Genomic DNA, 23,867 nt, shown 5'->3' with positions numbered 1-23,867 from the left:
ATGTTGATTCAATCTCAGGTACAAGCACAAAATGAAAAAAATACATGTTATACATTTCACTAATACAATTATATAGTCTAGGTAGGAATAAAAAGAATAGCAGTGCTGTGACTGAAAGTAAAAAAACAAGCAAGTTATGTACACATATACTTAGTAGGGTATTCTATTCACACACAAACATAACTGGTTGTGCTCTTTAGCTGCCTTTTCTATATAATAGTTACATTTTGTTTTACATTAATATATGCTGATTCAGCAGAGTTAAGATAGTGAGTTAAAGCCTTTAAAATTGTAGGCACTCAGCCCTGAGAATTTTATATACACATGACCTTGCACTAATTAGAGCTGCTAACTTCATAAACTGTATCGGTTCTACCACTAGACAGAACCTTTCAGCTACTTGCAGATGACAAACAGATTACTTTATCAGGACTAAATTTATACTGTTCAAAACTAATGTCAAATTAAATAAAAAATGCACCATCTGAATAAAAATGGTAATTAGCACATGTGATAGAGATGGAAACTGTCTGCCAGGGCAAAAAGTTCAGCCTGCAGTTTATCTCATTCTATCTTTCAACATGAACATCAACGAGACCGATAATAGATTTTACATTACTTAAACCTGGTTACAAAATCATACAGCCGCCTTATGAAAGAAGCCAAACAGTCAGCTCAGAATGGCTTTGTTATATCAGCTGCTCTCCAGGATTCGCCATACCTTTAGATATGATGCTCCAGTCACATATTAAAATACAGAACTATGGTATGAGATAAAGTGGTCTGTGAAAGAAGACCATAATGTATCTACCAAAGTTCATAAGATACTGTCTCTCATCCCACACTACTAATTCGCTAAGATCAAGAACAGTATCACAGAAAATCTATAACGTAAATTACTACCATGTGCCTCACATGCAGAAATTGCTCTGGAATAACGAATGTTCTGAAATGGTGTTGTCCGTCAATGATTTACATAGCCAGGTAATGTCTTATGTCAGCTGGATGATGGCAGTTGATATAGGCATGACTTCCATTCACAGGTCTAACTATAACATTATGCAAGGGGGACCAAGTCATACTGCAGTCTGATTAATAAGCAGCCCACAACAGCTAACTGAAAATACCTTGCACTGTGAAGAGTTACTGTTAACACCTTTAATAGAAACTAGCTGTGTCAAAGTACATACAATTCATGACACAAGACATCAAGATAATGAGTTCCAGCAGCATCAGTAGCATAAGCACTTGCAGCTTCTGATAGCTATTAAAAAGGTAAACAGTGTATGCTTCTTATACTGAATTTCCACTTGTTTTACTTCATATACTTTCCCTTTCTACAGTTTATTTGGCAGCCGATTGCCATTTTCTAGAAATCTGATCCCCTTGTTCATGTACAGCCTCCAGAACTAGATGCTGCTTTCCATTTCTAGTTTAATTACTGCTATGTAGTACAGATATATTAGTCTCATGGATGTATTGGCTAAGGAGTGTAGGACGGCCAGCCTAGAGTTGAAAGACTCCTGACCTTCAGAAGACATGGACCCTGGGACCGAGCTGGAAAGTTCCTTGACTAAGTCTCTTTGTAGCAGAGTAAAATGTGACATAGTTCAATGCCCTAAGTGCAAGGTAGATGAGGCATAAACTCTTTTGCCAAATTTGTCCAATGCCTGGGATTCTGTATTCGGAGGGTGGACAGAGGAGCTTTCCTGAGTCAGCTCCTTCCTGTTGGCTGCCGCCAAAACCATGGCAAGCAAAAACCACCTACAAACTCTCAGGAAAGTTCAAGATGAGGAGCTCTATGTGAACTTGAAGTGAGGCAAATGAAATCTGAGGTACTGTGGGAGAGTGGGGAATTATGTGTAGGGAGGAGGAGCTCAAGTCAGGAGTCTCGAGCTGGAAGAAGATGACCAGTGAGTTCCAAGCCTCAAAACCTTACTAATACAGGTTAATGGAATGAAGAGGGAAACACCAGATTTTATATTTTTCTTCACCCTTTGCACAATGACACATGTGATGACCAAATCTAAATACACCAGATTGCACCAACATAAAATATAATTAAAAAATGTAGATGCACAAACACTGACAACTTCATCATTTTTCTATATATCAGTGATGTAATCACTTTCACACCCCTTTTTCATGACACTGGTTCACTTGTGCTTTTGTCTGTGGTATAAATGTTCTCTTTAATGCAAACAGCAACATAGCTACAACAGCACATTAGGAATATGCAGATACTGTCTCACTGCTTGATCTACTCTCTGTTAAAGCTGGCATGGTATCCGGTCTTCCTTTGCCCTATAATCATGTTACATATGAGGCATTGAGGAAGAATATATTTCGCAGTCAGCAGTACAGCAAAAGAAAATTGAAGAAATATTTTAAGACGTGCATGAATACCTTTCAAGACATCTTGTTCTTCAGAAAGTGTTCTATCTCTACTGGCAGAGCCTAAAGATGGATGGTACCAGTCATGATACTGTTTCCATTTCACATAGTGCTAGCTGGTTTACATCAAGTAGTCTGTCCAACTTTGAGTCAGTGAGTGAATGCTCAAATCCTTCCATTCAGGTATCCGACGCAGATTCAACTTCAAAACTCAGTCATTCTCATTTTTCACCTGCCTTGCAATGTTCAATGCTTCCTCCGCTGCCTTAGTATCCCAATCCTCAGTTTTTGAACAGCCTCCATTTAAAAAGAATAAGGGATGCAGATTTGTTGACTTTTGCAAACAGAATTTTAAATGTCTGCATTATATCATGTGAATGGTGCAAACAATATGCCATGTCAGGAAATACGGATCCTGTTAAGGATGGCATTTTCAAATTTAGGATTTTATGAGGTATGAGAAATACATTAAGCTTCTAAAAATGCACTCTGATCCCTGCTGTGGAACAACATTAATGAAATTTGTTCAATGAGTGGAAACAAATCTTTATTTCATTGCACAATATACTGAATATAGCCACATTGGCTTATATATTTGCTGTAGGGCGGCCACGGTTGTGCAGCAGTTAGTGTTGCTGCCTCACAGAAAGAGGTTCTCCGGTTCAATTCTCGGCTGGGGTGCCTTCTGTGCGGAGTCTGCATGTCCTCCCTTTGGTCGCGTGGGTTTCCTCCGGGTGCTCCGGTTTCCTCCCAAATTCCAAAGACATGCAGTAGGTGGATTGGACACTCTAAATTGGCCCTAGGTGTGAGTGTGTGCGTGTGTGTGCCTTCTGTGGAAGGTTGGGTGCCAGGCTGGCAACTCGACACTGTAAAACTCCACTGCCAATCATGAGCAGACAGATGATCCAGTGTGGCGACCCCTAACCGGGAAAAGACGAAAGAAGAAGGCTTATACATTTGATGTACTGATTATTTTTTCTGGACACTTGAAATTAATTAGTGGGTCAATGTAAATAAGTAAGCATTCTCTCTTTTTCTTATCATATGTTTGATATTTGAATAAGTATAAATACTACAATTTAAAACAATCATTAGACTATAATCAGTGATGAAAAATTACTTTGAACTATGAGGGAAATCAACATGCTTGGTTCATACCTGCTTTTTAAATAATATTTAGCAATATTCAAGATTTTTCAATAAATTATTTCCTTCATCTGGTACCTTAAAATTTTCCAGGATTATGAATGGCTTTTTTTCTGAAAATGGTTACTTTTTTGAAGCTTGTTACATAACTATACACTTTTCATGCTTGTAATCTAATTGTCAATTATTTCTATCTTTGGTACGAAAATATGCAATTAGCCAGTATAATGTTTCCTTAAATACTTTTAAAGGCCCATATCCTGCTGGTTGGAGTACCATAATTAGTATTCCAATATACATGGAGAAGAAAAAAAAATCCCCAAATAACAAGTACCATTTGTTTACAGTCACACCACATATGTAGTATGAAAACACCCTCCCCTCACAAATGGGTGCATTTAGTGGCTATGTAAACCAGGACAATGCAAAGGTCCATACTGGGTGCCTTTATTTACATGGATACAAAGATGATCTTTAAATCCTCCCCAATCTGTTCATTTTGTGAAATTACTTTGATGTTTCCCTTTATGAATATCTCCCTACTTCCTCCTATCCTCTGGTGCTTTTGTAAGCCCATCACTACTTCATACCTTCAAACTTACTGCCCTATCGTGAACCACTTACCCATACTTCATTTACAACAACTAAATCAAAATCATGCTTTATTAGCATACAAATGTATTCATCTTTCTATTTCAAGATAACTGCACATGTTGAGGTATGATCTGCTCCGATTGTTCTCTGTTTCTCCCAGATTTGTACTATCATTAAAAAAAATGTAGAAATAACTAAGAAATGCCATGCATGTCAACTAACAGAAAACACTGGAACACAGACATGGTGTAATCCCTTTTATTGAGCTAAACAAGTTTTGTGATTATGCACCCTTTCAGGGTAACTCTGGATGCAGGGCGTGTGGTAGCACAAAAGTGCAAGTAATTGAAAAAACTATTAGTCCAATAAAAGGTATTACATCATATCTATGGTCAATTAACTTGGTGAAAACTGAAGAAAATTTGTCTGAGTTACAGTGTTTAGGTTACACGTTAAAAGTCCAAGATCCTAGTACAGCTGATAAGTGCTGCTAGTCCTCTAAGGATGAGGTTTAATATAAAAAATATACTATAAAATAAATTCCATGTTCTTAACAGCTATAAATATAACAAGTATGCTTATATGTCCAGGGATTCTGTTTGTTTGTGGTGCTGCATCCTTCTTCCCTTAGACTGGTAAGATTGAAGAAAATTACACCTTTTAACAAACTTATTGACTATCTTGAGTAATTCTTTAAATGTTGTTCTCCTTACAGCCTTCTCCTTTCCTTTTAGTAAGTCATTAATAAATGTATCCAGTACTAGCATTCTACGTTAGTTTTCTTTTTTGGAAATAATTATTTTAGGATCAAGCTGGAGGAATTGTTATTAATAGCAGGAAATATGTGACTTTATTTCTTGATGTTATGTGTTAATGCGAAATTATAACTACTGAATCAATATGATGAAAGTGAGCCCTTCCATTATTTTTACAGACAGTGTTTTGTGGCTTATTGTTTTATCTACAGCCTGACTTTTATTTCACTTAATTTGTCCTGTTATCCTCTTCATTATGTCCCTACCATGTCACATATTAATTCATTTCTATTGTTACATTATCTATCAACCTCCTCTAAAAGGTTTCCACCTCCTGCTGTGGTTTTATTTTCTCTTCTTGCTTTTTTCACACATTGCGTTTTTATTAATTTGAATGGTTGTATGCTTCATTATAATTTACAATTATTTTCAACTATTTCTGCTGATATATTTACCAGTCTTCTGTTTTTTATCCAACTGATAGCTCTTCATTTTGCTGACTTATTATATCTTGTTAAATTCTGTTTCAATGTTTTTCTCTCATCCCCTATTTAAAGTTCTTCTTTTCACTTACCATGTGAGGTCTTCTAATTGTTCTGTCTTTTAAGTAAGAGGTAATTCCTGCGTTATTTGCAGAGTTATAAATTAATAATGCACTAGATTCTAGCATATGAATCAGTGAATAGAAGTTAAAGTATTACCATTTGTGGGACTAATGTTTTTTTTTTTCCTTAAATATTGCATTCACTTTTGTATACATTTTAGACTAGTGCTTGTCTGTTATTAGTTATCTGTGCTATTGTGAAGCTTTTCACCCTGTACCCCTGCTGAAAAAGGCCTTTTGGTTAGTTGGACACTCCCAGTCAACAAATGTTAAATAAATAAATTATGGCTGTATACAGCAGTGCTATTATGAACTTCTGTAAGCTGTTTTTCTATTTTTTTCACATACATGCATTTATTGCATATAGCTGAGTCTTACCAGAAATCAACTTTGGACATTCGCAACATTTTATAATATAGTCATATGAATATTTTTGTTCACATAGGAATCCCACACAGGAAATTGCAAAGCTATGAAATTTTCCAAGCTTTGATTGCTGTCCAAAATCTGTTTACTGTATGTCTTTTAGAAATTAAACTTTCCTGTGTTAGTACAGCTTAAATTATATTGGCTAGCTTTAAATAGGCTATGACTAATGAAAGAGTAAATGTCCAACAAACTTTCAATATCGGCTGCCTTCTAAAGATATTGTTCTTGCTTGACGTTTCTTGTTTTCTTATTTCTTTAACAATCAATAATATATTCATGTTATAGGGCTAATCTCTCCTTATATAACTCTGTTAGCTATGTTTATTTTACTTATCAAGCAGTAAGCAGGCAACGATAAAAACTGTTACACCACTTTGTTGTTTAATAGAAGGAATAGCCAAAAGTTTTCTTTAAAGTACAAATCAGCAGTTTCATACACCTCTAGTCTCCTTCCTTAGGCACATGTACAAAATTAAATCACTACTAAAAAGCACTATGGTAGAGCCTCATTTTAAATCTCAAGAATCTCAATGGCAACACTCAGATCTGCTCTGAGTTACAGCACAATGACACTAAATATACAGAACCAACTGATATTGCCAGCATCCTGGCAGATAGATTCAGTGCTAACTTTACCCCACTCTCACCCTCTAAAGGACCCATCTTTATACCGGAAGAATGCAAAATTCCTGTAATCACGGCTGCACAGGTAAAAACCTCACTCTCCCAAGCCAGGAACACAGCATCCATGGGACCTGACAACATCCCAGGCTGCCTTCTACAAGAACTACAGAATTAACTGGCAGCCCACCAAAGTACCATGTTCAATCATAGCCTCACCTCAGGCTTTGTGCCCATTGAATGGCGCACCATGACAGTTATCCCACTCCACAAAGGGGGGGGGGGCACAACAGACACCAGCAACTACCACCCCATTAGCCTGTCGAGCCTGGTCTGCAAGGCCATGGATCGTATCATCATGGAACTCATAAACAAAGACATTGGAGATCTCAAAACTCTGGACCCCACACAGTTCAGGTTTGTAAAAGGTAGATCATGTCTCCTAAACCTGATAGACTTCTTTGAAGTAGACACCAAAGCCATAGATGAGGGTAAGGTGGTTCACACAGTCTATCTAGATCTTGCCAAAGCATTCAACACCATCCCCAACTCTGGAATTATAGATAAACTCACTAAACTAGGTATAAATCCCTATGTCACAAGATGGGTTGCCAACTGGCTTACTGACAGAACCAACACTGTGAAAGTAGCAGACTCCAAATCAGACTTCAGACCAGTGACAAGTGGAGTACCACAGGGTTCAGTCCTGGGTCCTATCCTGTTAGCCTGTACTTCAGAGAAGTAGATACCAAACACAGAAGGTCTTTGGCTATCTAACTTCACAGATGACTGCAAACTAAGAGCCATAATCGAAACTCCTAATGATGTGGACATCCTACAAAAAGGCCTCACTGAGACAGATTCCTGGTGTCAAAGCCAGGGTCTCAAGCTCAATGCCAAAAAGTTCATTGTCATCCCCTTTGGTAAAAATTCTGTACCCAGGAACTACCACATAGGCGGTAGTCTACTTAACACTGAAAGTGTGATAAGAGACCTTGGGACACAGGTGGACAGTAGTCTCTCCTTTGATAATCACATCACCACAGTGGTCAGGAAATCCTTCTATGTGGCACACCTCATCACAAAAAGTTTCTCATCCAAAAAAAAAGAGGTCATTGTTCGCCTCTACTCATCACTCATAAGACCCATTATATAGTACAATGCCCCTTTTGGTACGTACCTCACAAGACATCTACAACAAATGGAAAGGCCGCAAAAATACCTCACAAAGAGGATTACTGGCCTCAAACAAATGCCTTACGCAGACCGACTCGAAAAACTCCAGCTTTACTCCGTTGCATATCGCCTACTCAGAGGCGATCTCTGCCTAACATACAAAGCTATGTCAAACCCAGAGCTGTTGGACATGCTCCACTTAAAGAAATCCCAATCCCTCTGAGCTACATGCTCTAGGGACCTAAACCTTGTCACCACAATAAACAGAACATGCTGGAGGGATAGATTCCTGTCCCAGACACTTCTGGAACAGACTACCTATCTATGTCAAACAGAGCTCCTCATTAGCACTTTTCAAGAAAAATCTTGATGATTGGATGGGTAATAGGAAATTCACCCCGGGGATCACTTCTGTGGTTCTGCTTGACAGGGGCACAGGAAAATAATTTTCTTGGGTGGCGAAAGCCAGGGTACCTTTTTGGCTAGGCTTGTATAGGCCCTAGGGCCAATAGCCTAGTACCTACCTATGAACCTATAAAGCAACACAACATAAGCAAGAGATTCTCACAGTAACAGCCTGACAATACTCACTACTCACCCTTTTTCAGCTTCTAGGGAGAAGTACCGGGCAAAGGTCTATAGAGTCTAAAACAAGCTTGGCAAAGGAAATACTCAAGTGAACTGGAAATTCTAAAGTGCTATACAGGCTAACCCAGCTTTGGCTTCCTTCAGTTTTACACAAACAAAAAACAGAATCAGTAGCAAACAGAAAATTAAGTCCAAGCTTGCTTTTAAGACATTCAATACAAGCTGCCCACTGACATCAGCCAACTTTCAAGAAAATGCATTGCTCTGGACTCAATTAATATAAGAAATTCATAGCTAGCATTACATTCATTTTAACGTAATTACAATGATTTATATGTAAATAAAGGGAAAACTAAAGAGATTCCTACTACTCTGTGGAACTTTCTAGGCTGATATTGCAGGACTGTGACAGCTTATTAATATATATGCAACAGTTAAGGGACTAATGAGAAAATATTGTCTGGTTGAACACATCAGCTCTGAACATAAGCATGATTACATCTGAGGTAAATTGACATGGCTTGGAAGTATGTTTAAGTCTGTGAGGCTGTCCATGACTTGTCCTAATAAAGTTTCTGAGAAATCTATGTCCAGTCTTGAATTAACTGATAACATAGCACATAAATAATGCCACATATCAGGCCTGAATTCTGTAGCTCTGGTAGCAATTAGCCCATGCACTAGATATCACAATGGCTCCACAGTCATTGCCTACAACATACCTATGCCAGTAAATATAACTATACAAGTGTGCAAATACTCAGTAACCCTTTGATACCTAACACAAAAGCTACCTCATAATAATCAGGTATACTCACGGGAGGTGATGTATTCTGGAGCTTTTCCTGGACTAAGTGGTACAGCCTCTTCGTAGTAACCTTCAGGAAGTGACGATGTTGGTAATGGTGGGGGCCCATTATCTTGTGCCTAAAGGAATGTCATAAATCATTGAGAAACTTTTGAAAATTACACATCTTCTAACAATAACAACTCTACATTTTATTTTAAAAAGGAGCATGTCTAGACTAATACAACTTTGATTATGAGGAAATGAAAATTAATTTATCAGCTCTTAGCCATAGAAAATATCTTTCAGTTAGGGTCTATGTTCGGCTATCAAAAAACAGATCCTCGAACACCTACATATTGAATGTAAATCATCTAAACTGAAAATTACCGAACAACTACAACTTTGAAAACACATTCATCAAATGGCCATAGTTCATTACTTCCTGGTTGTTGGCCAACTATGGCCATTCAATCAATTTATTTTTGAAGTTATACATGCTCAGTAATCTCCCATTTAGACGTTTTGCATTCAAATATTTAGCCGTTTGGGGATCTGTTTTTTCAATAGCCAAACATGGACCCTTTCAGTTACTACTGACAAGTTCTATGTTGGCAAGAGAATAGAAGGGAAAACAGAGAATAAGAAAAAAAGAAATGAATACCTCAGTACATTAAGGAAACTGAAAATAGTTCAACTCCACAAACGTATCAAATCTGCTGGCAATTTTCTGTACTTGTACCATGTTGCTAAGGCCTAGAACTCCTTATCTCTATCAGGTTAATAGCCTCCTTCGCATCCTTCAGAATCATTCTGAACAACTTTCTAGCCAAAAACTGTGTCTGTTTGTGCTCAACACTAGTATAAACTATATCCCTAGATGTCAACAAATACTTATTCATAACTTACATTTCCTTAGTCTCCCTTCTTTACTCACCACCTTACTTTTATCAATTTCTCTCCCCCGCTTTCTCTCTAAATATATAAGCCTGATTTTCTCTCACTTCATATTGCAGTTCCTGTTTGTATTATATAAACTTAACCTTTAATTTCTCTAGAAACTGACTAAAAATTCTCTACCTGTTAAATCATTATCATAGAACTTGCATCTATTCTTAACCAATGTTTTCATATTATGTCTAATTTTGTATAATTATTTAAACTGTGGTTGTTTTTTGTATTATTTTTAAAGACTGTAAAATTATTGTTTTTAAAAAGCTTTATAATACTTTGGAGCTTTTCTCCCCAGGCCTCTGCTGAAAATGGGCCCAGTCAAACTTTCCTGGTAATCAAATATCAACAAATAAATAAATAATAAATATTACCCTTTATAAATTATTAAAGAAATGCAGACTTAAAACTATGTAATTGCTGAATAGAGAATGTCTTATATGCTGCTGCTGTACAATTAGTTATTCCATAGCTCGTTCCCCTTTAACCTGTCCACAGGGCAGCTCTGCAAATCTTAACCCAAATACCTGTCCAGTCAAAACACAAGTCTGACATAACAATTAATTTTGTACTAAACAGTTTCCCAGTGTAAACAATAATGTATGATGCTGCAGTTAGCCATCTCAGTGTGATATGTCGGGGGAGGGGGCACATGTTATAGTCTTTAAAGCACTTTCCACAACCATTGCAGCATTAGATTAGTACCAGTACTGATACATTGTTTCAATTACTGAAGTCAGTCTTTGAACTTAACACCATCTTACATGATGGACAAACAGATTTGCTGACAATTCAAAACTACTGTCTCAAACAAACAGTAGTCTGAAAGATCAATATTTTATTTTAGACAGATGAATGCATGGTACATAGAACAAGAAAACAGGAACTGGCCATTCTCTAGATGCAGATAAGAAATGTTTCCAATTATTTCTTATACGTAAATTATATGCAGGCTTTTTTCATAATGTTTTGCCTAAGAATCTCAAAGAAATAGTCATAATGCAGTGAACCTGTTCATGAATTACAGACAAGTGTATAAAATTAGTTTTAATATATCACAACATTTCAAACAAACCACATATGAAGCTTATGTCTGGTACCTAATGAGAATTTCATTCTTTAAATTTGTGAGCTGTATGAAAATTTAGCACCGAGATTTATTATTATTTAAGAAAAGAAATACTTTCTTTTTCTAAATAATGGCATTACTATGCTTTTGCTGCCCCCTTCCGCAGCTCTGTCTGGTCAGCGGTAGTTGGAGCGCGCAGATCTCCGTTGCTTTCATATTCGCTTATGTTAAATGGGATACTATTTGCCGCTACTGTCGCCATGTTAAAGGAGTTTAACATATTAAGCTTAAAAAAAAGCAACAGAGATTCATGTTTTTTTTTAGTCTCTGTGTCGCTATGTTAAAAACTTTTAACATAGCGTAGATTAGTAGATTAGATACAACGAAAAAGTCCGGCACGACGGACCTTTTAGTAAGTATATTGAAGGATTTACAACAGGCACGCTGGTTGGGCTGGCCAATCAGCGTGCACATTTTAGAGGAGGCATTGTATAATAACAAATTTTATCCTGTAGCCCTAAGCTTGATTTCTTCTCAAAGCCTGAGGCCATGATCTTGAGAATCATGTCCTGAGATCAAATTACAGAGTACATGTTTTAAACATAAAAATTAACTTCAAGAGCTAATTTACCAGAGGTTACTGTTTCCATTTATTTATTTATTTATTTTTTGCATTTGTTCCATACACCTAGATTAATATAAAGGTCTTTAGCATTTATGGTAGAAGGATAAAATAAGTTCACAAAAGAAAACAGATGGCTAAATACAGTTGGTTATGTCAAAAGCATTGTGGTGTCTGTCATGGAGATACTTCATAAAAATGCCAGCGCACCTCATGATTTTACACTGAAAACCACAAGGTAAACCCAGCCAAGATATCCATGATCTGCAATGCTGTATAGCAAGGGGTTCAGGAAGGAGGTCCTTGCTGCTCTTCTGCAATGATTACTGTCACAATCTTTTAGATTTTATTCAGTCATAGAGGACAATCTTGTTAAGATCCTACCTAAACTGTTCAGCTGATATGTTACCATAAGAGAGTAAGCCATCCTTCCTGTTATGACATAACTGCCTTACCTGTCACATGGCAGGAATACTGATGAAAAGTGATCTCCTTTCCCTGTTCATACTCACAAGATATATGAATAATCATTAAAACAAAGAATAAAGAAGAGTTAAATATACAAGGGTAAGATAGAAGAATGTATAGGAAATATTTAACAGCTCTGTAACTAAAGAATGCACAGAAAGTAAGCACTTTTGTGGACATGGTCTCAAATATCTCACGTTTCTCTAATTTCTGTACTGCTGTACACAATTTTCCTTTTTTCTTTTTTTTAATGTTTTTTTCTCCCGTGGTCCTGCCAACCATCCCTCCAAAATGGTCTTGAACCCATTCTCTACTGGGATGAGATCCAGTCTGCCATGAGGGGAATTTGGTGCCACATTCTCCATCACTCTTCTGTCTTTTCTTTCTATAGCTATCCTTTTCTCAGTGGCCTGAGTGCTTGGCTTTACCCGCCCACAACATCCATCCACATTTAATTTCAGCCTTCACTGTCTCAAGGCTACATTATATTCTAAGCACCTGGTACTATTCCATGCACTAATGAGGGAAATGAAATGTCCTGTCTCTAACTCCACCCCTTATAGATCTGACATGCAAGTCTCTGAAAAAAAGGGATAATACTGGTCTGTACCATGTACACTAATGTGCAAACACAGCCCTCTGGCTATAGGACTGTGCAATGCTTGGATCTCTGAAGCACAAGTTATGACCCATACCACTGTTGCATAGCACCACTGCCTCCACATGAGGTCAGTACAGCAGCATTAGCAGTATAATCTGCGCTCCTGCCCTCAAGATTGTCAAGTTAAGGATGGCCACTTATTCACATATCATGTCATCAGTCCTTCCTATGTCTACATTGCTACTTGCTCTCAGTCTGTCTGAGTTACAGCCAGAATGTTATACTTCTACACAATGCAGCAAATGACCAGCTGTATTTTTGGGAACTACTTCTCTAACCAGATAAGACAGAATAAAGCTTAAACAGTCTGGAGTTAGGAAGGCAGACATCTTTACTGACTAATTATCAATCCAGTCTGATGGCCTTCACTGGGCGGTACCTAGAAATTAAAAAAAAAAAAAAAAACTGGCATACATGAGAGACCTGCTTATAAGAAACAAAAACCTATGAGACTGAGCCCAGCTGGATGCTAATCTGTCTGTCAAGGTGACACCCTGGCATGTGGGCCTTGACCCTTGCAGAACTTTACTAATGTCTGTTAACTCTAACAAAAACCTAGACCTGCCCTTAACCCAAACTACACTTTACCTTACGAAAAAAAAAACTTTTTGATAGCACTAGTACCACAGAAGACATCCAGAAGCACATAACATACAATAACACACAAGAACTACATCTATCCCCTTTTCTAGATCTTACTCTAACCCTAACCTTCAAACACACACACACACACACACACACACACACACACACACACACACACACACACACATACACACACACACACATACAAGAAATGTCACAAAACCTGCCAAACAAGGATGCTGCAATGACATGTACATATGCCACACATGTTAAAAAGACTTGCTTCAATACACAGTACAACTGTACAAATGTACCTCACTGTTTACTGTTTTTTTCAGTAGAGACCTACCCACAGTCACTCCCTTCATTATCCATCTGTTGGACAGGTCACTATCTAAATTACTATCTTGGGTCCCATCCTGATGACTGTTACCTCCACCCACCCCCCCATTCTACTGTGTGGCACTGCATTAAATGTTTTGGTTGATTACAAGAATATTAAAGCCACTAAATTTTCTTTGCCTATGTCATCTATGACCCAGTCACAAAACTGTGACAGATAATACTGGAGAGGCACCTCTGCCACTCTGACAAGCCACACAAATCTAGGAATTTAACAAGCTTATCACCCATGCAGGGACTTCTCATTTCTACTTCATTTTTGTGCCCCCTTTGTGTAGTCACAACCCTATACAACCATTCTAGACTCCAGTCAATAACAAATAAGTAACTAGTCTGATAACTCATCCAGCTTCTTATCACTCTTAAACACCCAAAGTTAATTTTTCTATTATTTCTCTTTCGTTGCTTCACATTTCAAAAAATTCTTACTGTTCCAACACAGGGATGCTGCTAATTGTTTAATAGAAATGTTTAGCTCAGCACTCCGGCACTCCATTACTACCCTGAGTTCCTAAATAAAGATTTGTGTACATCTGTAAGACTCAGTATCACACCTCCACCAGCTCTTTCTAAATATCTGTTTTTGCCTTTTCTATAACCCCAGTTATCTTTTCACTAACCTCCTCAAATGCTTTTTTTTTCTTCATTGCCTCCCAGTGTCTTATAAGATGGCATCTTTGACTTTACAGACTCTGCTCCAGCCAATACACTTACCTTCGCCTCTTTCTATGATATTTTATCTCTTTGACACATTCTATCTCTGCCTACTTCAGCCTCATTTTAACTCATTCCCTCCAATGGAAGTCAGGCTTTTAATGGTTGCACCTTGCACTTTTTGACAAAATCAAATTGTATCCTTGCAGTTCAAAGAGATATTTAAATCTCTAGTACCATAAGTGTTATTAAAGAAGTGTACATGGCTAACTCTTTAGCACAAACTAAACTTTAGAGTGGTCACATTCATTAGATAGGTCTTAAACTGAGTTTTGTAAGTCAAAAACAATGCATATTATTATTTTTTAACTATTTTGTAAACAGCTTACAATATCTCAAGAATCTCTCAAGTTACATGTATATAACCACCATCCAGTTGTAAGTTTACAAATGAGGTTAAACAGTTCTGCCTTGTTATTTGCTTATTGAAACATTTAGAGAAACATGAAAATGATAACAATATATAAATAATGTATGTACAATATTTAAATGTCTTCAATTGCATTGGATGGAGATCGCGTGTCAGTAGAACTGCGTTGTCCATGACTGAAGCTTTAAGATGAAATATTTTAATAAGCTGTATGCATAACAGTTTTGGATTATTAATTTACATATGAAAATGTAATACTACATGCCTAGAGGCATCGCCAGGATAAACCTAGAGGAATCCATAGTGGCATCTGTACTCTGTACATCCTGGCAATCTTTCAACAATTTTTCCTGATCTATTGCATCTTTCTGTGCTGCTTGCTTACCCTTAATCTAACAGCAGTATGACACCTGTCCCTATCCCATGTCTCTTAGTTTCTGCTACACCGGCAGTGCTAATGCTTCCTTCCCTTAGCTCACCTTTAGTTGACACACCTGATCTACACAGATTAGGAGGACATGTGCAACAGCTTATGGCACACTCGAACTGCATTAGTAATCAAGGCCTAAGGTATAATTTTAATACCTTTAACATTTCTACATACCAGAAGATCCCTTTCCCAAATCAGGAGAGCTCACCCATAATTGGAATGGCTGGAAACAAAACACCAATATGCTCTGCAGCTAGTGGAGACAACTCTAGCTGTGCCTGGTGAATTTATCAGGTTTTTAAATTCATTTTCTCTACTCTCAGAACTTCATCTACAGTTTAAACACTAAACAGATAATGAAGGGAATCACAGTGCACTTAGCCAGGAAGTTCTAAAGCCTTACTCATAGAGCAAAGTGTATTACAATGCACTTAGCCAGGAAGTTCTAAAGCCTTACTCAGTGCAGAATGTATCACAATGCACTTAGCCAGGAAGTTCTAAAGCCTTACTCATAGAGCAGAATGTATCACAATGCACTTAGCCAGAACATTTTCAAGCCTTACTCATAGAGCAGAATGTATCACAATGCACTTAGCCAGGAAGTTCTAAAACCCTACTCATAGAGCAGAATGTATCACAATGCACTTAGCCAGGAAGTTCTAAAGCCTTACTCATAGAGCAGAATGTATCACAATGCACATAGCCTGGAAGTTCTAAAGCCTTACTCATAGAGCAGAATGTATCACAATGCACTTAGCCAGGAAGTTCTAAAGCCTTACTCATAGAGCAGAATGTATCACAATGCACTTAGCCAGGAAGTTCTAAAGCCTTACTCATAGAGCAGAATATATCACAATGCACTTAGCCAGGAAGTTCTAAAGCCTTACTCATAGAGCAGAGTGTATCACAATGCACTTAGCCAGGAAGTTCTAAAGCCTTACTCATAGAGCAGAATATATCACAATGCACTTAGCCAGGAAGTTCTAAAGCTGTACTCATAGAGCAGAGTGTAGGTATTCCTACATATTTAACTGTGATGATGCCTAGCTATGGAGAGTGTGGCAATCACAGATTACTGTTCCAAAAATGCAGTTTACAGCTTTAGGACAGTGTGGCTACAATGCCTGTCTCCTTCTTACAGAGGTCTTGAAAAAGCTATGTGGCTATGCAGAGGTTGCTACCTACTGTCTAATTTCTAATGATCACTGTTTACCATTACAATATGGAAAATATGTGTTGATGTTCACTCATTTAACATACCACTGACAGATATGTCAGAAGGACAGAGTTTGCAAGTATGTCAGATATGCCTTTTTAGCATTTTAATATGAAGATATAATTCCAGATCACGGATGAAATTCTTTTTGCAACAAATGCGGGTAATGCTGACCATTAATGCTGCAAGGGATAAATTAATGACAGTAGGTGTGTCCACATGTATACCTTGTGATTATCACAGGTCTAGAGCTTTACACTGAATAACTCTAAAGACTAGGGGACAACTATGTTTGTAGCATGCCTTAATGAGGAAAGAAAAAGCCTCCATGTACTTCAAAAATGCTGCACATGTGATCCAATGAGAGATGTTGGATGAGAAGAGTCTACACTCTTGCGGGAGGAGAGGCTGGACTCTGCCCTTCTGAGGTGGGAATTTCTGGTTAAAGGCTTATAGTGCCTGCATATTTGAACTGCTTCTTACTGAAATTGGTACACCTTGTTTGCTGTAGCATAGACTAGATCCAGGCCTGCTGAATCTAGCTTTGTTTGTATAACTTGAGCTCTAATCCAGGCATTCTTTAAAGTATTCAATTGTATTTATTACTGCTTGGTAGTAACTTGATTAAAGTGTAGCTATCATTCTAAGTCTTTTGGATTAAGCACTTGGGCTTCAGACCAGTTGTTTTACATTAGGAAGGTTTGTGGCCTGCACTGTGGTGGCAGGACAGGTAGCTTACATCCTTCTAAGTTGGGAACTGCTGATTGAGGGCTCAGTGTCTGTTATTCTAAAAGTGTTTTAGTTCTGGTTTAAGCACTTGGGCTTCAGGCCAGTTATTTTACATTAAGATGGTTCGTGGTCTGCACTCTTGTGGGAGGAGAGGCTGGACTCTGCCCTTCTGAGCTGGGAATTTCTGGTTAAAGGCTTATAGTGCCTGCATATTTGAACTGTTTCTTACTGAAATTGGTACACCTTGTTTGCTGTAGCATAGACTAGATCCAGGCCTGCTGAATCTAGCTTTGTTTGTATGCTTGTTGTTTGTTTGCTTGTTATTTCCCTGAAATGCTAATTCCACCTAAAACGCGGCTTTTCAGTGCTTCTGCAGATCCCTAGTGATATCTGCATTGCTTACTGTACTTATTTCCTTGTTTCACTTGAAAGAAAGTTACTGTTTGTCATTTTTGCATTTAAGTTACCTGTAACACATTGCATTTAAGTTACCTGGCACTTGCTCACTAAGTCAGCACTAAAAAATTAAAAGCACTACACCCTCACAAACTCCCCTTGAGTACCGTGTTCCCTATTGGCCCTTTTTTTCAATTATAAAGGAATTCCCAATACTATTCTAGCATGTTCAAAGGTCAGTTGTCAATCTCCTCTCCGGTCCAGCTGGTGAATCTGGGAATCTAGAGGCAATGTCACAACTGCCTCATGTACAAAGACAACCCTCTCCTCCTCCCAACAAATTCCAACACATGTGAGAGATGCATCCATATAGCCAAACTGGAGGCTAAGCTCTCTCAACTCACTACTGGCGTAACCAGTCAGGAGGAGAAGGAAACCATACTCACTACAATTCCAGTCTCACATAGACCTACCACAACAGCAAACCAAACACATAAACACACAAAAACATACTCGGGGGCTCTAAATAAAAATCTGCCTAAGCAGCAGAAACCTCCAAAGCAGACACCCAAGCAACCGCTACCCCAAAACAAAACACGTGCAACACATAGCTCACAAAGCCAGTGTGCCGAACAGTCACAGCCCTTAAGGCTAAACAACACACCTGATACACTTGTAATAGGTGACTCTATCATCAGGCACACTGACGTCCCGCTCACCAGGCTGAACAAGGAGAAGGTCATGGTGAGCTGCCTGTCGGTGCTAGGATACGCCACATAACACACGCACTCAGGTCACTCCAAGGCAAGTACAAATATGACTCAGTCATTGTCCATGCTGGTGTGAATGACCTGAGATGTACCTCCCTGGACTACATGAAAAGAGACATAGAGGAGCTCTCTGTGCATGTAGCCCAGGCCGGTATGACCCTGACCTTGAGTAGCATCTTACCCTCACCAAGAATGATGCTACAATATGAAGACAAGATGATCAATTTCAACAATTGGCTTAAGTATTGGTGTCATTCAAAGGGGATCCAATGCCTGTCAGCCTGGGATGACATGCTCGACAAGCCACGATGCTTCGCTAGGGACGGCTTGCACCTGTCACCCCTGGGCTTTCGGATATTGGCAAAGGCTCTTGCTACCCCATAGTGCCTTCTTTAGGCAAGGCTCAAAAGACAAACCCACCTCCATAGGTATCACAAGGGAAAAAACTAAGAGTAATGCTACTCAACGCCAGAAGTCTAAACCTCAAGATGCACGCACTCGAAACTCTCCTTAGCATGGAGAACATCGATATCTGTGCAGTAACAGAAACCTGATTCAAGGCTCCCGAGAGCACCCCAACACTACCAGGTTATACCTCACACCATGCTTTTCGGCCCCAAAACGTAGACCGAACCACAAAAGGAGGGGGAGTATCAATATTCGTCAAAGATACCCACACCTCCAGGTTGGTGGCACAGCACGAAGCATCAGAGACTATCCATGTGAAACTAACAGTGGGTAAAACTGCCTTCCAGTTTATAGCCTGCTACAGACCACCCTCCCAAACCTAGGAACCCCACTCGGCCTTTCTGAGAACACTGGAAAAAATGAAGGTCTCTCCAAACACCATTATATTGGGCGACTTCAACTACCCAAACATAGACTGGGAGCATTACCCTAGCTCCAATACCCTAGCCCAAAGGTTCCTAGAATTTATAAACTCAAATGCTATGGAACAACTTGTTACCACTCCCACAAGAGGAGAAAACATACTGGACCTGATCATCACCAACATGGGGACTCTATGCTCCAGACCAGAAGTGTATCCCTCACTGGTAAGATCAGACCATAAACTAATCTCACTGGATATTCACATCCCGACCCCACCCACTGCCCAGAAAACCACAGTGAAAAAAAGCAAATTTCACACTCCTCAAAACCGAGGTGGAATCCTTCAAAGCCCCCGGGCCTGTGGAAAATACGGCCCAGACCTCAGAATCCTTTATAAATGCATTCTATGAACACCTTCAGGAATGCATGGATCATGCAATCCCAAATAAAACCAAGACCCAGTCCTCCAAAGGCAGACATCCTGTCTGGTGGACCCCAGCCATAAACAAACTATACAATAGAAGGAGGAAGCTACTACATGATAGAGCAAAATCCCAAAAAGGGAAGGCATCTCTGATCAGTATTAGCAAAAAACTACGGGCACTCATAAAATCGTCTAAGGCCAGCTTCGAGAGAAAAATTGCACAGAACACTAAGGATAATCACAAGGCTTTCTTTAATTATGTTAGGAACCTGGGTGGGAATTCCCAGATATGCTCAGAATTAGTCCAAAATGACAAAAAATACACCGAACCCACAGACATTGCCAACATCCTAGCTGACAGGTTTAGCGCAAACTCCCCCCCTCCACCAAAAGGGCGAATATCTATCCCAGCAGAGTGCTGCCCCCCTGACATCTCAGATGCTCAGGTAAGAGCCTCCCTCTCCAAAGCAAAAAAACACAGCATCAATGGGACCAGATGGTGTCCCGGGCTGCATCCTACATGAACTCCAAGAAGAGCTAAACCCAAACATAAAACTACTGTTCAATCTCAGCCTTATACAGGATATGTACCCAAACAGTGGCGTACAGCAACAGTGGTCCCTCTCCACAAAGGTGGTGCCTCAACGGATCCTGGAAACTATCGCCCCATAACCCTGACTAGCTTAGTCTGCAAAGCTATGGAAAGGATCATCATGGACCTCATAAATAAAGATATTGGGGACCTACAGACACTGGATCCTACCCAGTTCAGCTTTGTTAAGGGCAGATCCTGCCTCTTAAACCTGGTCGATTTCTTTGAAACAGTCACCAAGGCCATTGACGAGGGGAAGGTGGTCTACACAGCCTACCTGGACCTTGCAAAAGCCTTCGATACAATACCCCACTCGGGCATTATGGATAAGCTCACCAGCTTAAATATAAACCCCTATGTCACTAGATGGGTTGCAAACTGGCTCAAGGACAGAACCCACATGGTTAGAATTACTGGAGCCATGTCACACTCCAAACCAGTTACAAGTGGCGTCCCACAAGGCTCAGTCCTGGGACCTCTCTTGTTCGGTATATATTTCTCGGAGGTAGAGGCAAACACGGAAGGACTGTGGCTGACCAAGTTCGCAGATGACTGCAAACTGGGCGCCATAATCGACTCTCCAGCCGACACAAGCATCCTCCAAAAGGGCCTCATAGAAACAAACTGGTGCCAGAGCCACGGCCTCAAGCTAAATGCCAAAAAGTGTATAGTCATCCCCTTTGGCAAAAACAAAGTGCCCACAAATTACCACATAGGTGGTAATCCATTAAGCACAGAAGAAGTAATTAGGGACCTGGGGACCCAAGTTGTTAGCAATCTCTCATTTGACAACCACGTGGCCAAAGTGGTTAGAAAAACATTTTATATAGCCCACCTAATCATGAAGGGATTCACATCCAGAGGAGGTCATCGTGCCTCTTTACTCATCCCTCATCAGGCCGATAATTGAGTACAATGCCCCTTTTGGGATGTACCTTACCAGACACCTGCAGCAGCTGGAAAGACCCCAAAAGTACCTCACCAAGAGGATCAAAGGACTCAAACTGATGCCATATGCTGCCTGGTTAAAGAAACTCCAGCTCTACTCAGTGGCATACCACCTGCTCAGAGGCGATCTGTGCCTGATGTATAAAGCCATGTCCAACCCGGAATTAATGGACATGCTGCACCTCAGAAAATCCAAATCCCATCGAACTACGTGCTCAAGAGACTTGAACCTCAGCACTGAAATAAATAGGACATGCTGGAGGGACAGATTCATAACCCAGAGGCTCCCATCACTCTGGAATAAAATCCCAGTCCAGGTTAGTCCCTCATTGACGCTCTTCAAGAGGAATCTTGATGAGTGGTTGGGAGATCATAGGTTTACCCCGGGTATCACTTCTGTGTCACTGTTAGACAGAGGCACAGTATACTAACCTCAAAAAAGGGCATAGCAAAATTAATTTAAAATGGGTGGTGAAAGCCAAACACACTCTGGCTAGGCTTATAAATGCCCTAGGGCAGATAGCCTAGTATGAACCTATGAACCTATAAGAAGATCAGCTAAACATCTGCTGCTAGAGTTGTAAATGGACACAGTCTTTGTGCCTGCTGTCATTTCAGATGCATAACACTACAATGAATAACTTAGAAGGCAAGGCAACAGCTATGTATGTAGCATGTACGGAGTAGAAAAAAAGGCTGAATGTACTTCAGCATTTATGATGTGAAAAGGTAGAACACAATCAAAAGGCATTCATTTGTTTTACTGGGTGAGGACTGGAGGTACTAAGTCTTCTGGAAAGATTTTGTTTGAAAAGTCCAGATGTACTGAAGAGTTGTTGAAGGTGTCATTAAAAAAATATTTTCTGGGCCATTTGTCTTCTTCTGGATGGTGTTACCGTTAAACACTTTTACGCGGCACACATTATGGCAATTCATTTTATGGACCCAAACTGTAACGTCACAAAATTCGTTATTAGTTGTAAAAATGTTTCCATCATAATACTGATGAAAATCATGAATGATGAAGATAAAAATACAGTTAAAAATGAAGTTTACCTTGGAGAAAATGTTGATGATCCAAGGTATAATAAACTAAGAAAATGCCGCAGCCTACAAGAAATTACTGAGGATGAGAAACAGGAAAAGAAATGGGTAGTTCTTTTCCTATCTACATTCCGTGTTTATGGGCATATGTGTACAAGGAATGAAAAATACAAGATGGCAGCAGTTGGCTGTCAGCAGACAACCCCAGCCAGTTTTGTTTATCGTGAGCTACATTCTGCTCTTTGAAAAATTCTAGACTCTCTTTAGGATTTTAGGCTGCCATTCACATAATGTGCTATATGGTAGCTGATCGTTTAAATATTTTGAAACATTCTTAGTTAAAGTATTGCACAGAGGTATCAAATGCCTGCTTTTCAACTTTGATCCTTTTATTTCAACAGACTCTTCTTTACAACATTGCAGGCGTCTGTATTTTCAGTAATGGGGGCCCACAGAAACCATGATGACATAGATGGAGAGTTTTAATTGTAATGATGATGATATGGGCCTGAATGACAGCCAGTATTCCAAAAAGACGGGAAATGGAAGGGTTCATTTACCAGTCAGAGGTCAGGTAACCTATAATTAATGTGTGTGTGTGTGTGTGTGTGTGTGTGTGTGTGTGTGTGTGTGTGTGTGTGTGTGTGTGTGTGTGTGTGTGTGTGTTTTGTGCTGTCAGAGAGTAGGGGAAAGACTAAGGTTACTGTATGACTTTTTAATTTCTTCAAGTCTTTTGGGTTTCTATTACCTTGACGGGAGTGGACCCCATTCCTAAGTCAAAGTATGATTAAAGATTATGAAATTAGTATTGCTTCAATCTTTGATGTCAGCCAAAAGTGCTCTTCGCAGCACTCGTAATGTGTCTAGTAATGACTCCTGCAATTTATATGGAGTTACATGTATTGGTAACATATTCAAATAAGATTGTAGATTCTTTTTTATAAGACCCACTGCTCCTACTACTATTCAAACTGTCTGGGTATCTTTCTTCCACATTGCTCTCGTTTCTGCTTGCACATGCTGATATTTTATGACTTTATGTCTCTCTGTACACAAGACACTGTACTTACTAAGTGGGGCGATTTCAATGATCAATGCTACTTTTGTCTTTTCATGGACCACTATATCCGGTTTTCTAGCATCTATCCTTTGAACTGTTGGTAAAGGGTAATCCCATGTGATGTAAACGTCATAATTTTCTATGACACTTTGTGGCTCATGTTTCTAGTGTTTTTTAGCTACTTCAGCACCGTAATGTTTACACAATCACCTTAAGTGATTATGAGGATGATAACACAGGACATGTGCACTGGGGTAAATTTAAGATAAATGTTTGCATGTGTTATACTAATGGTCTTATTTATTATGTGCCAGAGTGAAAATAAGGCAAATTTAAGACATATAGCCTCCACACCAAAAGTACAATAATCAGCTCTTTGTCAAGAGTGGTTCTTATTCCTTCAGCAAATAAATGAGATCTGTGGAGGCTAATAGTAAAAAGTGGCTCCCACATGATAAACTAGGTGGTTTGATCTGTGAAGAAATGTGAAA

The 23,867-nt window shown here is 39.2% G+C and overlaps 1 protein-coding gene across 2 annotated transcripts in view; it reads right to left on the bottom strand.

Moving 5' to 3' along the window:
• Positions 1–23,867, bottom strand: part of AFAP1 (actin filament associated protein 1) — a 1,391,048-nt gene that overhangs the window by 520,070 nt on the left and 847,111 nt on the right. For both annotated transcript variants that reach the window (XM_044062808.1, XM_044062809.1), the window contains exon 4: positions 9,126–9,234. In XM_044062808.1, the coding sequence (XP_043918743.1) occupies positions 9,126–9,234 (109 nt within the window). The remainder of the gene's footprint in view (positions 1–9,125; positions 9,235–23,867) is intronic.

The sequence above is a fragment of the Protopterus annectens genome, chromosome 2.part1 (assembly GCF_019279795.1).
Source record: "Protopterus annectens isolate FY-2018-M chromosome 2.part1, PAN1.0, whole genome shotgun sequence".
In the NCBI taxonomy this organism is placed as follows: domain Eukaryota; kingdom Metazoa; phylum Chordata; order Ceratodontiformes; family Protopteridae; genus Protopterus; species Protopterus annectens.
Note: the sequence above shows the minus strand (reverse complement) of the source record. Positions and strands in the feature narration are given on the sequence as shown.